A 16,196-nucleotide genomic window follows, 5' to 3' on the forward strand; every position below is an offset into this window, starting at 1 on the left:
AATTCCCTTGAGAGCTAATCCACCACCGCGCTCGCGGCTCAGAGCACCGAGCATAGAAGCCAGCAAGAAGCATTCAAAGAATCTTCTTGACGCGATAAATGCAGTCCTAAAACGCGTCACGAACGCGTTACCAAGCCAATTCGTCAGCCATAAGCCGCAGTAACAGTGTCACGCAGGGATAGTGCGGCGTCTCAGGGTGAGTAAACAAGGCCGTTGCTATGGAGATTGTGGTCGGTAATAAAGAAGAACTTATGGAGCTGTGACTACGACGAACGAGGTCAAAATGGAGACAGAACCTGTCTGGTCTGGAAGAACTAGCAAGACAAGCCAGTCAAATTGTTCTGGAATCCTTCTCTCTTCTGGTTCTGTGTCTCTGCCACCAGTAATCTAGACATATTTGCGCCGACAGAGTCATCGATATTCCCGAGTTGCTCCGCAGATCATTTTTTCTATTTTGGTCCATAGCAATTCACATAGCTGTTTCTATTTTAACTGCAACTCCGTCCTGGTCATAGACCATCTTCCACCGTCATCGTTTTCCTCGGTATTGCCACTATCCGTAGTTCCTGACCATCAGAGCGCCGGTAGCTCCAGCACTTAAAATAGGTTTTGGTCCTTCTCATTCAGGAAGTCTCAAAACAATTGCGAACCCCTGCCCTCCAAAACTCTCGCACGCACGCTCCGGTCCGTTCGTGCAACAATCTCCTCGACACTGCTAAGAACAAATTTGATCGGCTTTCCCTTTCCTCTACCAAGTTACTTTGTTGCAACTCGACTTTCTCGGTTCTTTGGATCGTCATCTTCGGTTGATTTTATTCTCTTTCTCACGATCATCGATTGAGATCAACCAGGCGACTTCTCTACTTCTGCATCCCTTCCTTCACGTCGGTTTCCTCCTAATTCTGCTATCCCTGTCTTTGTCTAGCTCAATCGAGTTGTCGGCTCAACAACAATACGATGGATTCTCCTACTCCTCCGCAGCGGCCCAGAAACTCACCTCCGGTGCCAATGAGTTCTTCTGCGTCGGCTCCAAATGTTCGGAACGTGGATCTTGAACGCCAATCCTCCGGCAAAGGAATGCCAGCTTCTGCTTCCACTGGCGATTTCTCTCGCAAACGTTCCCTCATTCGTCCTGAACGATCTCGCATAAACAAGGATCATCCAACATACTACTATACTCAGCATGCCTCGCAACAAAAACTTAATACCCATCCTTCATCCACTGGTATCGATCCGAACTCATATGTAGCTGCTGAAAGTTCGAGAAACTCGCAAGGTGGGCCGTCGCGATCTACTAGCAAACGCAGCATTAAAAAAGGTGGACAAGAAACAACATATACTGTCCCTGGTCTTGATGACGGGGAATCTGATGTTTTTGGATATACAAATGATAAAGAGACGCCGTCTGGAAAGTCAGACTCTTCGTCTACCACTCCTCAGAGCCAAGATCACGTCCAGTTTGAATCTGACGTTGGCAGCAGCCCACTTCAACGTCATGCTACAAATGATCCTAATTCTACGCCTGGTCATATAGCTCCTGATCAAAAACTCCGACCAAATCCGGTGGTCGCAGAATATAAGCCACCCTCATTGTGGCATGTCTACTGTAATGTTGTTACTTTTTGGGCTCCAGGTTTTTTTCTACGCTGGTGTGGAATGCCTGCTAAACCACGTCAGTCTGCCTGGCGAGAGAAAATGGGTTTGATTTCTGTCATTCTTATGATTGGTTGCTTTGTTGGCTATCTTACGTTTGGTTTCACCGAAACTGTCTGCAATACGAATGATGTTCGACTCCGTTCTAGTGAGATTAATTCCGGATATTTGGTGATAAATGGTCGAGCATATGAGCTCACTCACTCCAAACACCCTGCAGCTGCTGGAATCACCTCAGGATCGAATGTTCTATATCCTCCAGTGAATGCTGGAGGCCAAGATGCCTCCTTTCTGTTCCAGAATGTTAACTCTCATTGTAAGGGATTTATATCACCCACTGAAAATAGTTCTATTCCACATGACTCGGACGGAAACATGGCCTGGTATTTTCCATGCAAAACTTTCAATCTTGACGGATCCACGGAAGTAAATTACACTTGGCCCTATTATACAGGATATGCTTGCCACACTTCTACAACTGCTCGGGAGGCCTACTACGGGCTCACTGTTAATGCAGAAGTCTATTTCACCTGGGATGATATCCGCAATTCCAGTCGGAATCTTGTTGTTTACAATGGATATGTATTAGATTTGGATCTCCTTGACTGGCTTGATTTTAGTGACGTTGAACTTACAACGAATCGGTTCGATGAGATACATGAAGCCTCACAAAGTGGTATCATTCGAGGAACCGATGTGACTCGTCTATTGACGTCGTCCACTGATAGGCGGCTTGCAAAGTGTATGTTGGAAACCATCAAAGTTGGTTCTATCGATACAGACTCAATTGGTTGTATTGCCTCCGATGTCGTACTCTATGTCTCGCTGGTATTCATTGTCGTCATTGTGCTTGTGAAATTTTTCATCGCTTGTCTTTTCAATTGGTTTTTGGCCTGGCGTCTGGGTGTTAAATATACAGATGCCGAAAAGAGACGTGTCAACGAAATAGAGGATTGGTCGGATGATATTTATCGGCCAGCTCCACATATTGTGAACGCGTACAACACGGGAATTGCAGCTGCGAATCGCGGAAGTCGCTTTTTTCCAAAAACTTCTCGATTCACAGTTAACTATGGTAGTCGCTCGCGCTCTCGTTCAGAGTCACGCTCTCGTAGTAGAATGGCTCCTACAATGGCTTCTCAAGGACACTCGTCCACATCTCATTTGATTGTTCCTGGTTCTTTGTACAATCGAACGGATGACAATGTTTCATCCAAAGCTTCTTACACTGGAACTGGTGGCTCATCTCCAGCAATGCCTTCGAATTCATCTACTCTCTCCGTTGACAAGTTCCCTCGGGGTCGTCAGGGTGCTCCTAATGATGTTGAGAGTATACGCATGTCTAAACTGATCTCAACCGAAGATAATACTCAAGCTGCTCAGGCTCCTGTAGCATACTATCAAGACAATATTGTTCCTCAGCCTCCCCCAGACTTTCAGCCATTTGGATTCCCACTGGCTCATACGATTTTGCTCGTCACTGCTTACTCTGAGTCTGTAGAAGGTCTTAGAACTACATTTGACTCTCTTGCAACAACAGACTACCCTAACTCTCACAAACTTATCATTGCAATTTGCGACGGTATTGTGCGAGGTGCTGGAAACGACATGTCTACACCTGAAATTTGTGTGAGCATGATGACTGATTTAGCCGTTCCCGCTGATGAGGTTCAGCCCTTTTCTTATGTTGCTGTTGCCCATGGCTCTAAACGTCATAATATGGCTAAAGTCTATGCCGGATTTTATGCTTATGATGATGAGACTGTTGATCCTTCTAAACAGCAGCGTGTGCCGATGCTTACTATTGTCAAGTGTGGTACGCCTGAAGAAGCCGAATCTGCAAAGCCAGGAAATCGTGGTAAACGAGATGCACAGATAATTTTAATGAGCTTTTTCCAAAAAGTGATGTTTAATGAGCGAATGACAGAACTGGAGTATGAAATTTTTAGTGGTATTTGGAAAGTGACTGGTATTTCACCGGAAATGTACGAAATCATGTTGATGGTAGACGCTGATACGAAAGTTTATCCGGACTCTCTTACGCATATGATTGCTTGCATGGTACATGATCGTGATGTCATGGGTCTTTGTGGAGAAACGAAAATTGCAAACAAACGACAGTCTTGGGTAACTGCAATCCAGGTTTTTGAATACTATGTTTCCCATCATTTGACCAAAGCGTTCGAGTCTGCGTTTGGCAGTGTAACATGTCTGCCTGGTTGTTTTTGTATGTATCGAATCAAAGCTCCGAAAGGCGATGACGGATATTGGGTTCCTATTTTGGCCAATCCGGATATTGTCGAACGATATTCAAACAATGTGGTGGAAACACTTCATGAAAAAAATTTACTACTTCTTGGCGAAGATCGATATCTGTCGACACTCATGCTTCGTACGTTCCCGAAGCGCAAACAGATTTTTGTTCCACAGGCTGTCTGCAAAACTATTGCTCCAGATACATTAAGTGTTTTGATGTCTCAGCGACGGAGATGGATTAACTCAACGGTACACAATCTCATGGAGCTTACACTAGTCAATACTCTTTGCGGTGTATTCTGTATATCGATGCAGTTTGTGATCATGATTGAACTCATTGGAACACTTGTTTTGCCAGTTGCTATTGCATTTACCCTATATGTGGTGATCATTGCAATTGTGCGTAAGCCAGTTCCAGTTATTCCTCTTGTTCTGCTTGGTATGATTTTGGGTCTTCCAGGAGTACTTGTGGTTGTGACGGCTCATCGGTGGAGTTATTTGGTTTGGATGGTTATTTATATTCTTGCGTTACCAGTTTGGAATTTCCTTCTTCCTATGAATGCCTGTATGTATTCCTGTCGGCGTTTGGATAACGAGCTATAGTTAACACTGAAATTAGATTGGAAATTTGATGATTTCTCATGGGGAGAAACTCGGCAGGTTCAGGGCGGTGATAAAGGCCATGACGAAGCTGAAGGCGAATTTGATTCATCCCATATTAAAATGCGCAAATGGCGTGAATGGGAGCAAGAAAAGAAAATGGAGATGCAGGATGACGAGTACGATGATTTTGAGGACTATGAGTATCCGCCTGAAACGGAAGATCCAGTTCATTGGGCGCCGAATTAGCAGGCATTGCGGAATACTGGACAAAATATGTGGTGATAAGAGTATAGAAAGAGTTATTTGAGTTGGCGTCTTTGGGTAATAATTTTGATTTTAATTTCATTCATTAACGACGTTTAAAAGAAACAACAAGGACAAAGTTGACCAAAAAATTACACTTTTGTTCATGAAATTCATGAGATATAGAAAGCAAGGAGATTTTAGAAATTATAGAGAAATCAACGTAAAATTGAAAATGATGGAAAGGGCCAATTACAGCAGCCCACGACCAAGTAGAGTCTCAGCAATGAGTATGCCCGAGCCTGCAGCTCCGATGACTGTATTGTGAGAAAGAACAACGAATCTGAAGTCAAAAATAGTATCTGGTCTGATTCTACCGACAGAAACAGCATATCCATTATCGCGCATTCGGTCGAGCCGTGGTTGAGGTCTATCTGGCTCTTCAAGAACGTAGATGGCCTGTTTCGGAGCTGACGAGCACCCTAGATTCTGAGGTTCACACTTGTAATCTCGGAGTGCCTGTTTGACCTGGTCAATAGTAGGCTTTCTCTCTGAAACAAATTTAAAAGAAACACATTCAAGATGGCCGTCCGAGACGGCGACACGATTGCATTGAGCAGAAACAAGCATATCAGACAGAGGAGCGAAGCTGTCGTCGTCCGCAATATTTCCCATAATTTTCGCAGTTTCCCATTCGAGCTTCTCTTCCTCACCCGAGATATAAGGGACAACATTGTCGAGAATGTCGAATCCCAAAACTCCTGGAGCAAAACCGGCGCCGGAAATTGCCTGCATTGTGGTCACAGTGACATGAGAAATGGGACCAAACGCGCGCGAGAGTGCAGCAAGAGGAACAACAAGACCGGCAGTGGAACAGTTCGAATTGCATATAATATAGCCAGGCTTTTCAACCCCCTGTGAGCGAGCAGATTCAATTTTACGTGCAATCACATCTAGGTGGTGGGTATTGACCAAAGGCACGACCAGTGGGACTGTAGGCTCTCGACGATAGTTTTTGGCATTAGAAATAACGACCAAACCGTGTTCAAACATGTCCTTCTCTAGACAAAAAATGTTAAAATCTTTGCCCTCTATTTAACAGGATAGAAAGACAATACGAAAGACTAACCGATATCGCCTGCAACATCTGCATCAAGGCCTGAAAAAACAACGTCGCAGTCGGCAAATTCCTTGGTGGTACACTCGACAACGGCCAAACTCTGTGCTGACTCGGGAATTGTCGCTGTTTGTCTCCATTTCACAGCATCTTTATAAGACTTTCCGGCAGAACGAGAGCTCGCACCCAGCTTGTAGAGTTCAAAATCTGGATGTTCAGCGAGTAAAAGAATGAATTTTTGTCCCACGCTTCCAGTAGCTCCAAGAACGCCTAAATATATTTCGGTCAGAAATAGCTCATACCTGGCAGAGATCCAAAGATTACAAACCTGCTCTCTTCTGTGAAGCGCCAGCCATGGTAGTGTCTTGGCTTTAAATTTTTGGTTCCAAGAATCGTAAAAAAATTTTGGAATTTGTTGCTGCGAATGAGTCAAGTTGAATCAAACTCGAGGTGGGCTAAAAACCTATAAGCATTTCTGGCTTGGGACAGTTGAAAGTATATCGGGGATGATAGCACCTTATTGAAATAAACAACTTTGCAGTATGCTCAGACCCACTTTATTTCTAGTTCCAGCAGAACAACTGTAGCTTATTATCGGTGGATGCCATTTCCTTCGAACACAAATTCCACAGTGCGAAATCGACCAATTCCCTTAGAATTGTGCTGCGAATTTATATAAGTCTGAGGTCGCACTAAATTTTGGGGTCTTACTTCTTTTAGTTGGTTGTTTGTCCGCAGATCTGGATGCCGAGCCACGTCTCAGTAGTCTAGGCGCTAGAAAGATTCTTTGATTTTCAACTACTTGGTTGCAGCAATAACGGTCTAAATCCGAATATTGCTTTTAGTAGCTTTTGTCTTATCGCTTGTATAACTGTCAGTGCCAAACCAGACAAGTTTGAATATGTCGGAAGCTACGCCTGCACGACAGCGAAAGTCAAAAGGCAAAGGACGACAGGTAGACAATTCCCGGAATCGAGGAGCAAGCGAAAGAAAAGTTCGAAAATTTCTAGGTACGTTCATTTATTTGTTAGTTGGATTCATGAGTGCTAATATTGATATCATAGCTGGTGACAATGAACCAGTGAAGTCCCTAACCAAAGAAGTGCAGGATCTGAATGCTGCAGAGCTAGACTCCGATTTGATTGAGTCGGCAGCTCCTCTAGACCCAGGCGAGACAGTGAGTATAGCAGAAATAATTTCTTTTTGTTTAAACATCTGACCGAGAATATCTAGGTGGAAACGTGCTTTATCTGTGCAGAGCCTGTTAAGTATAGTGCTGTCTCGCCCTGTAATCATCGGTCATGTCATGTTTGTGCTCTGCGGATGCGTGCTTTGTATAAGACCAATGCATGCGTTCATTGTCGGGTGAGTCTGCTCTATTTAAGTCATTGGTCACTGGTATACAGGTTTTAACTTTATCAGACCATTCAGCCTAGAATAATTTTCACAATTGATCACGCCAAAAAATATGAGGAATATAAGCCAGAAGAGCTTATTAGTGCTGATGAAAAACTGGGTATAGACTTCGACAACTCAGAAGTTAAGCAATCTACTGAAAATCTACTGAAATATAATTGTCCGGAAGAAGGATGTCGAGTTGCTTGCGGAGGCTGGGGGGACTTACGAAGACATGTGCAAGAAATTCATCACCGAACAATGTGTTCCTTATGCACACATAACAAAAAGGTGTTTACGCATGAGCATAAATTATATACCCACAAAGCGTTGATTCGGCACGAGAAATTTGGCGACGAAAGTGGGTTCACTGGTCATCCTGAGTGTCAGTTTTGCAAAATTAGATTCTACTCCATGGACGAGCTGCGAGTGCATATCCGTGAAAAGCATGAGAAGTGCCATATATGCGATAAACTTGCAGCCAGTGATAGCGAGCCACAATATTTTCTCAATTATGATCAGCTCGAAAAGCATTTCCGAGAAGCCCACTTTTTATGTCCAGCATCGTCTTGTCTGGAAAAGAAATTTGTGGTCTTTGAAGACGAGATTGAGCTGCAGGCACACCAAATTTCAGATCACGGAAGTGTGTTTGGAACTGGTCGTGCAGCGAGGACGATCGAGACTAATTTTCAGTTTGCTGATTCAGGAAGTAGCAGTCGTAGTCATCGGAATCGAAATAACGGTGATAGCTCGTCTTCAGGGCATAATAACGTTGCTCAGCGAAATATGGCTGCTCGCGGATTTGGTGCATCTCTGTCGAGTGAACCCAGTCGAAAGCCAAACCAAAAGATCCAGAAAAATGATGAATATGACGATTTGACAGATGAAATCGGCGGCCGAAGCACGGGACGGCATGAATCATCCGAAATAGAAATATTGTAAGAAGTGATTACGATTCTGAATGTTAGGATTTCTAATTTTTATACAGTCGGCGGCAAAGATTGGACGAACGAGCAGCTCAACATGCATCACGAGATAGTCCTCAATATCTTAAGTTCTTGGACATCAATGAAAACTATACAAAGAATAAGATTTCTGCAGATGAAGTTGTCACAGGATATATTGATATATTTGATACCGATACCAACGAAATAGCCCTTTTGATTCATGAGTTCAGTGAATTATTTACGGGTCATTATGCTAAGAAACAGATCGAGTTACAGCATGCGTTTAGTGAATGGCGGACAAGAGTAAGACGTTTTTGTTTATGATGCAGAGCTTAGTCATGACTGCTAACAGATCAATTGCAGAGCGAGGACTTTCCGTCCCTTCCTACGGTTACTACTAGCAATAAATCTGCGAAAGCAGTTGCCCAGGTGCCGGGGCAAGGTCAAGCTGGAGTTCGAATTGTTGGTTCCGCTTGGAGTAAAGGCCGAACAAGCGGTGGTGCAGGGGGCAGCTCGAATTCGTCTAGTCGGACGATGTTGAATATCCATGATATGCCTACTTTAGCCTCCCTAGCGCAGCGTAGGCAACCTGTTTCTTCATCATCGTCTTCCTCATCGATTTCGACCATGTCAATGACCCGTCGACCACCGTCACCAAAACTATCTTCTCCGATGGTGGCGTCTCAATCAGCCTCGGATATATATGGGAACGCATGGCTTCCGTCGAATTCTGCATCTTCGTCTAGTTCGTCTGCGAACCAGAAAATTACGTTTGTCTCCGCTAAGCCCGCTTCAAATACTTCCATCACGGCGTCATCCTCATCTTCTTCGCCTTCTTATCGATCGGGCGGTACGGCAAAGATTAACAATCTGAAGGAATTCCCTTCACTTCCTAAGCAAGTCGCAAAAAAGCCGACCCTGTATTTAACCATGTCGTCAAAGTCTAAATCAAGTACAGCCTCCTCAGTTTCGGTGGGTGCATCAAGCCCTATCTGGGGAGAGAGTTCGTCGTCCCTCTCGGCAGCAGCTGTTGCTGCATCAGCTCCAAAGCCAAAGGAGTTGATGACTGTTCGCAAGAAGGGAAAGAAGAATACAGTTGTGTTTCATATGTGAACTAGATGCCGACTTATTATCACTAATAAATATTATTGGTAGTACTAATATTATTCGGCGTATTTTAGGGGTTTGATATACTGGCTAAGCTACAACATCTATTTACTCTCCATTACATTTCAGGATTTCGAAGAAAAATGGAAATGTGTTTATTATGTCCTTTCATAAACTTGGGCGCGCATACTTTTCTTGTTTTTAATCCACTATCAATCCGTCTGTAAAATAATCATAACATTGATATCAGCTGCTGAACTCGTTTTCGAGGAAATGCAATCTTGCACGCTCGATGCTTTCATTCATATACTCTTGCCATCCATGGATTGCGCGCTTTACAGCTTTATGTTTAAGATCCTGGTCGACAGTCTTGATATTAATCGCATAGACACCGCTAACAGGCCGATGGTCAGATACTCGCACAATATGGTCTCGATAGTCCGTGGCCTCAATCCGACCAGGGCCTCGAAAGTAGATCCGGTCGCACCACGCAGGTGTGCGCTTCTTCTCAGATGTGTCATAGATATCCGTGCCAACATCATACTTATACGTCGGATTAAATGTGATCGGACACTCATTGAATGGACGAAGCCGAAAGCCAGGATTCCGCTTTAGCTGCGTAATCAACTGATCAAACTCTAACAATTTGTCGATTTCCCGCCGCTCAATCATTTTCATCACGGGCTGTCGCTGTAGATTAATCCTGAAATTCATATCGCCACTCACAAAACATATCTCATGGTCTAGAACCATGGACCCGTCTCCTCCGCTCACAAATATATCATCCGCGGATTCGATGCTTCCTGTTGCTAACCCAGATCGTGGCAAAGGAATCTTGGACTCTAAAATCGCTGCAAGATCGTTGTTTCGTGCTATGATATGCGACTGGCCGGCGGCTAAATGACAATTGACGAAACATAACGAGGAATGATCAATCGAAAACCGTAATACAATCGCTCCTTTGTTCCCGTGAAGACCGCCCAGTCCTGTTTTCACTGTAGATGATGACAAATTTCCAACGTGTTTATACTCTGAATCCTTCACAAAAATACATGAATATAGTCCAATCAGGTTTTCTGATCTTAAAAGAAAATATGACGAAGGAAGCTTTGATACCGCAAGCGATAGACGGTCTTGCCACGCTTGGTACTGATGCGACATATGCTGCTGCGCATTAGCTTCCTTATGTTTCTTCTTCTTAAATATGCTCTCTAGATTCCCTGATTAAAAGTGTACTGTGATCTCTGCTAGATATATACTTACTCGCTGTTACAGTCTTATTATCAAGTTCTACCAGCTCCTGGAATCCAAAAACAATAATTTCAGGGTCATTTGCTGTCGCAAGTAACCGCTTCAAAAACTTAGCGCTATCTTGGTCATTTTGTAGATCAGTTGGCTTTGACGCTCCTATGTTCCAAGTACATATCAAAGCCTGCACCGATCGAAACGTACAGAACTCCTCTTCATGACTTTGCAGATCTCGGTCAATCCAGTCATCAGTCATTAGTCCGTCCCAGATGTTCATTGTATTATCTGCCGTAGTCATGCTAAGCACAGGAAGCATACCCATCTTAAATATCGACGTACGATCAACGACTAGTTCTGTGATAGGTCCGTCATGGCCCTTCCAATCTTTCAGGACAACCCAAGGCTGTTGACTGGTATCATACACGTATATGACTCCGGTGCGAAAAGCTACCCACAAATACCTACCAACACCAGCCATACTTGTTACTTTATTAATCGATAAACTTATCACATCCACGCATGATAGTTTAGACCGGGAATATATAGATACCCGACCAGTATCATGTCCAAAATAAACACGGTCTGGATCTGTAGGTAATGTTGTTGCGCAAGTAATGTCGCCGGCATTGTCGCTTATGGCAGACATCGGTCGCGACACGGCAAACTGAGTCTCTGCTAGCGCTGATGGCTGGAAAACATTCACTTGTCGACCACGTCCAACCCAAAATTGCTTACCAACGACTACTGCGACGTGTGATCCAGCTTGAACTCGGTGGGTTCGAGGGGTCCCTAAGAGAGACGGTAATCCATCCGTGTGATCTGGTCCCCAAATTTGTAATCTTCCATCCTCGTCCAGTGTCCACATTTCGTATCCGCATCGATATATTCCTTTTACGGGTGTGTTGTGCGCTCCAATTCTACGATTGACAACCCGGAATTTTTTCAAATCTGCTTCTAATAAAGCACCTTCTTTTGTTCCAAGCCAAATAAACAGACCTTCTCGATCAACATCTCGCGAAGGTTTAAATCCAACAGATGTGACTTTGAAATCTTGATGAAGCACTAAACCCAGGCAAAGACCTGTCTTAACGCTCCACACTTTCGTGATGGTAGATGACGTGACAATGTATTCTCCCGAAACACTGAAAACTTTGACATCGTACCTTAGAGGTATCTCGCGCGGCACAGACCGAGAATAGGGCGGGCGACGATTGGCTCGCGATGAATCAGGATACTCTGTTAACTTTTCACCCTCATCTGTGCCAGGGATGTAATTATCATCGGAATCATCATCCAACTGGTTGATATAAGTGAACTCACTAGAATCATCATCTAGACTTGTACGCTGGCCTGGCGCAGGCAGAGGTGATCTGAGGAGTAGATTAGGCTGACTGTTTGTGAAAGTCTGGCCAGACGAAATACTGTAGGTAGACTCTGAGGCAGCGGGGACTTGAAAGGCGAAATAGTCTGAATGCTGTTGATTGGCATAGACCGGTGCAGTGGACTGTCGTATCAATTGGGGACTTTTAAGATTAGCACTAGCAGGAGGTACTTGATTATATGCAAGCCTTTGTATATCTGCCTTCTCTCCAGGGGACTGACTTCGGCCACGGGGAGGAGGTGGAGGGGGCTGTGGTGCCAGGCGTGTATCTGAGTCAACATATCTGCGCTCGTTATTTGCTACCGCAGCAAGTCCAGTATGTATGGGCATGGTATTATTATATGGCACAGCTTGTGGACGAGGAGGTAACTGCCGAGGAGATGTTGGAGACATATTCACGCTGAAGGGATCAGAGACTGAAGTCAGATGAGACGGTGGACCGTGTTGAGTTGAAGGGCGCATTGGTAGCTCCGGAGGATTTCCCAAGTTGTGAGCCGATTGAGTTGCGAATACAGTTTGCGGAGACGATCCCCATAAGGCTGCTCGAGGAGGTGGTGTAGGAGCTGAATAGTGCTGGATTGGTGCAGGTATTGCTTGTACTGGAGCGATATACGCATGAGGGACAACGTGATGGTGACTACTATCTGGACTCTCATGTGTCGATGGATTGAACTGGATTGTAGTCTGTGCAGGAGGCTGATATGGTACCGGTATTGGAGGTGGTATTGATGCGGGTAAGTGCTGTACGGCATGTTCAGAGAGATGTGTAGGAACTGTCTGCGATGGAGCTTCATAGGGAGCAGGAATAGGTGGATGTTCGGCAGATGGCAGTTGATAGGACAGAACAGGATCTTGTGACTGAACTTGAAGTATGACTGGTCGAGGCTGTTTGACAATAGGCAGGGGAGGAATATGTGAAGGAGATTGCTGGTTTAACTTGCCGTCCAGATTTGAGGGTGGATAATATGGCTGAATAACTGGACGGTCAAGCGACGAACTTAATTGCGGTTGTTCGGATGAAAAATAGTATTCTGGAGATCCGTTTGAAACTGAAATAACGCCTGATGTTGCACGCCCATGTCGAGAGGGAGGAGGTGTTGGGGAGGGAGCTTTCGAATTATCCTTAGATAACCGATCTGCAATAGGTGTAAGCTTTTCCGGGCTCTGTTCGGCATGAGACTGAAAAGAAGATCTGCCTCGCTCATGAGGATTAACTGGGTCAAGCAATTCTTGTTCAGGCTTTTGCTAGGGGTCAAAGTTAGCAATCGTTCGTTAGCAGCAGGATGAAAAATGTTTATATACTTTGTATGGCGACGGTGAGCGAGGCTTGGGAGGCAATGGCGGCACATAAGTAATGGAGGAGACAAATTCAGAAAGTCCCTTAAAATGTCATAAGTCTTATCAATTGACCATCATTGAAGAGTAACTCACATTGTTAGGAGATGGAGAGCGGGGGATGGACGAGCGAGCGGGAAGCTTTGGAAGAGTCTGAGGGATGGTCTGGGAATCGGAGAGAAGATCGGCATTCTTAGACTCGAGAGATTGTTGACTTTGAAGCTGTTTTTTAAAGACTGGCTTTGAAGGAGCTGCAATGGACGGTTTATTAAGCACATGATGACCCTTTGCCGAAGTTTTTGAATCTGAAACAGGGCTATTACTGATGCTTGCAGCTGTTATCGAATGAGGTTGATCTGAGATGGACAAGTTCGCTACCGCAAGGGTTCCACCGGAGTCGTCACCAGAGGAAACTCTGGTTAGCAGAGAGTCTCGACTAGAATCTCTTTTATTCGACAGGCTGGATTGAGTCCCCCTGTACAGAGATTCCTGGAGAGATGTCGAGCCTGAAACTGGTTGACTGGCAGCTACAGCGGAAGAAGACAACTGCTCCCAACGAGACCGGATGGATCCGACGGATGGGAACTCTGGCTCCGAATCTGACATGACTAGAGACCCTGTGCCTTGAAACAAATGGGTTGTGCGGGGGCTCTGTCTAGTTAGAGACCCCGATGCTATGACGACCAGACTGGTAAAACGAGATCACAAACAGACGACCAAACCACACGCAAACGATGGTGACGCGGCCATTCCGGCAAATTCTAAAACAAACTGAAGATGCAGATCTGTAGCAATCTTGGTTCTGATAATCTCACAAGATCAGGAGCAAACAGACGTGGAAAAGAGATTTTTTCAATCCAAAACGGACGAGTATCAGGTCCGAGGCGTGTTCTGTCCGTTTACTTTACATTGTCCGACTGACTATACTATAGTCCATCGACACAAACAGCTTGATTCTTACAAATGTATCCGAATTTGGATATTAAGCCGCAATAAGATCCCAAAACAGATAAAAGTCGCATTTTTCTAACCATTAGATGAACAAGATGAAAAAGGATACACAAAATATATATACAAAAAGACAAGTTAGATACCACTGTCTCAGTACGAAACCAGATGCAGATGCGGATGCGGATGACGCGGAAGTGGACGATGATTTGGAGACTGTAGTTGAGGTGGCAGGGGAGGATGAGGAAGAGCCGGTCAATCGACTGCTTGGAATGCTGGAGGAGTTTGTGGATGAGTCTGGAGAGCTGTAGGTAAGACTTGCAGTGGTTATCGAGGTAACAAGAGAACTAAGATTAAGCTCAGTTGTACTATGCGTAGAAGTACTACAATCAGATCTCGTGTTGTCGATCATAGATGCGGTAGTGGCCGTTTCCTGCGATTGCAAGTTTGCTGTTGAGGTCGCCGAAGCCTGTGTTGTAGTAGAAGGGGTCTGAGCAACAGATGCGTCATTGTAATAGTCTTTACCGCCGGATCCGCGATTCGCAAGGCCAATTTGTTCACTTTCTGCGTCAAACACAGTGTAATAGCCACGTAAAAATGACGTTCCAAGAACCCAAGAGGTACTACCGTTGACCGAACCGCCGTGAAAGTTGGTGAAACAATTGCCTTCGTTGTCATAAGCTCCCCCAATATAGTTCTCCGGAGAGATTGTCCATTTATGTCCATTTATGTCGAGCGAAAGCGATGTGTTCGTGTCGCAGGGAATGGCATAATTCTCACCATCTGTTATCACCGTACTAGCGTTTTTGGAAGCTAGAGCGACGTGAATTTTGACGGCGTCATCCGGAGGAAGATGCATGATGGTCGATCCCGAGTCAAATATTAGCAGTTTGTTTGAAAAGCCCATCGCCTTGTTAGCAACATAGCAATCTTCTAGAGGAACCACCCATTGAGAGATGCCTCCAACGGTGGAAGTAAAATCTATTGCACCCGAAAACCGTTTGGTATTTACTCCGCCAAAGGTTATTTCACTGTGGTAGTTATCAGAGCCGCCAGGAAAATCGATCTTCTTGCGTCAGTAAAAAATCAGCTGGAAGCTAATTGCACTTACCGAGAACACAGGTCGTGGAATCAAATTTTCGTCCATTAAAACAGACAGAAAGGTCGGAAACCCGCTTGACTGTATGCCTCTGAGAGGCAGACCGAGGATGCCTTCCACAGGAAAAGATTCAAAACTTTTGTCCGTGTTTTCTATGAGACCAAATCCCATGGAAGTGTTAAAGCCCACGAGCGAGACATAGTCAGTCGCGCCAACACCCCAAACCTGGCCCTGGCCATAAGTGATTGTGAACTCATCAGTTTCGTTGACGACGAGGGTGGGAGAGTCTGAGGTCGAGAGAACAGTTGAGGCATTGCAGACATCTGTGGTGCACTTTGCAGAGTATGCCCAGAGGTCAGCGGAGCCAGTATCGATAACGAGTTTGACCATTGTCTGGTGGCTTCCGAAGTAGGCGTTGACATAGTAGGCGACGTCCGAGGAGTTATGGATCAGCGAAGTAGTGTATTTGATACTTGCTTCGTTAGCTTCTTTCTCCGTCGTACTGACGGAGTTTGATTCTGTGGTGATGGAGCTAGTTTTACTGCTGTTGATAGTAGTGGTGGATGTGCTGCTACTGCTACTGCTGCTACTGCTGCTGCCGCTGTCGAAGGCCAAAAGCTCGCCATGTGAAAACGACGTCGACCGTAGTATTTGGTGGACTCTGATGGAGAAAGGCTGTGGAACTTCCGCTGCCGTTGCTGTGGCAGCAGCTGTTCCTGCCACAGCGACGAAAAACACGAAGAGCCAAACGCCGGAAAGGTGTCTCATAGCTCATTCGCGACAAAGCCAACAAGAGGAAAAGGAACTCAGGGATGAGATGATCCGGCGCCCGGAAGGCGGTGTCTTTTAAAGACGAAGAACAAA

The 16,196-nt window shown here is 45.0% G+C and overlaps 5 protein-coding genes across 5 annotated transcripts; 2 read left to right on the top strand and 3 right to left on the bottom strand.

Annotated features, from left to right (window-relative positions):
* The first annotated feature begins 757 nt into the window (after positions 1–757).
* On the top strand, positions 758–4,967 carry V1516DRAFT_638756 (chitin synthase-domain-containing protein). The gene is made up of 2 exons (XM_066920070.1): positions 758–4,474; positions 4,529–4,967. The coding sequence occupies exons 1-2, from the start codon at positions 958–960 to the stop codon at positions 4,756–4,758; spliced, it is 3,747 nt and encodes a 1,248-aa protein (XP_066776594.1). The 5' UTR covers positions 758–957; the 3' UTR covers positions 4,759–4,967.
* V1516DRAFT_676417 (uncharacterized protein) lies at positions 4,841–6,603 on the bottom strand. The gene is made up of 3 exons (XM_066922418.1): positions 6,201–6,603; positions 5,885–6,142; positions 4,841–5,816 (listed from the first exon to the last, which is right to left on the bottom strand). The coding sequence occupies exons 1-3, from the start codon at positions 6,226–6,228 to the stop codon at positions 5,008–5,010; spliced, it is 1,095 nt and encodes a 364-aa protein (XP_066776595.1). The 5' UTR covers positions 6,229–6,603; the 3' UTR covers positions 4,841–5,007.
* Positions 6,383–9,626, top strand: V1516DRAFT_638763 (uncharacterized protein). The gene is made up of 6 exons (XM_066920071.1): positions 6,383–6,882; positions 6,937–7,049; positions 7,106–7,237; positions 7,295–8,205; positions 8,256–8,517; positions 8,578–9,626. Exons 1-6 carry the CDS (start codon positions 6,774–6,776, stop codon positions 9,325–9,327), a joined length of 2,277 nt encoding a protein of 758 aa, XP_066776596.1. The 5' UTR covers positions 6,383–6,773; the 3' UTR covers positions 9,328–9,626.
* On the bottom strand, positions 9,568–12,280 carry V1516DRAFT_625988 (Endonuclease/exonuclease/phosphatase; the record flags this gene model as incomplete). Its single annotated transcript, XM_066919728.1, has 2 exons — positions 9,568–10,532; positions 10,585–12,280. The coding sequence occupies 2 exons, from the start codon at positions 12,278–12,280 to the stop codon at positions 9,568–9,570; spliced, it is 2,661 nt and encodes an 886-aa protein (XP_066776597.1).
* Positions 12,281–14,318: 2,038 nt separating this feature from the next.
* Positions 14,319–16,100, bottom strand: V1516DRAFT_625994 (aspartic peptidase domain-containing protein; the record flags this gene model as incomplete). Its single annotated transcript, XM_066919729.1, has 2 exons — positions 14,319–15,299; positions 15,345–16,100. The coding sequence occupies 2 exons, from the start codon at positions 16,098–16,100 to the stop codon at positions 14,319–14,321; spliced, it is 1,737 nt and encodes a 578-aa protein (XP_066776598.1).
* Positions 16,101–16,196: the final 96 nt, after the last annotated feature.

Source organism: Lipomyces oligophaga (assembly GCF_038497815.1).
Source record: "Lipomyces oligophaga strain CBS 7107 unplaced genomic scaffold V1516scaffold_5, whole genome shotgun sequence".
NCBI classification, from domain to species: domain Eukaryota; kingdom Fungi; phylum Ascomycota; class Lipomycetes; order Lipomycetales; family Lipomycetaceae; genus Lipomyces; species [Lipomyces] oligophaga.

Excerpts from the sequence above, each read along its gene's own strand:
- V1516DRAFT_638756 (XM_066920070.1), top strand. The coding sequence starts at position 958 with ATGGATTCTCCTACTCCTCCGCAGCGGCCCAGAAACTCACCTCCGGTG. Across the intron at positions 4,475-4,528 it reads CCTTCTTCCTATGAATGCCT|ATTGGAAATTTGATGATTTC; the intron begins GTATGTATTCCT and ends CACTGAAATTAG.
- V1516DRAFT_676417 (XM_066922418.1), bottom strand. The coding sequence starts at position 6,228 with ATGGCTGGCGCTTCACAGAAGAGAGCAG. Across the intron at positions 6,143-6,200 it reads CGCTTCACAGAAGAGAGCAG|GCGTTCTTGGAGCTACTGGA; the intron begins GTTTGTAATCTT and ends AAATATATTTAG. Across the intron at positions 5,817-5,884 it reads AGATGTTGCAGGCGATATCG|AGAAGGACATGTTTGAACAC; the intron begins GTTAGTCTTTCG and ends TTTTTTGTCTAG.
- V1516DRAFT_638763 (XM_066920071.1), top strand. The coding sequence starts at position 6,774 with ATGTCGGAAGCTACGCCTGCACGACAGCGAAAGTCAAAAGGCAAAGGA. Across the intron at positions 7,050-7,105 it reads CTCTAGACCCAGGCGAGACA|GTGGAAACGTGCTTTATCTG; the intron begins GTGAGTATAGCA and ends GAGAATATCTAG. Across the intron at positions 8,518-8,577 it reads TTAGTGAATGGCGGACAAGA|AGCGAGGACTTTCCGTCCCT; the intron begins GTAAGACGTTTT and ends GATCAATTGCAG.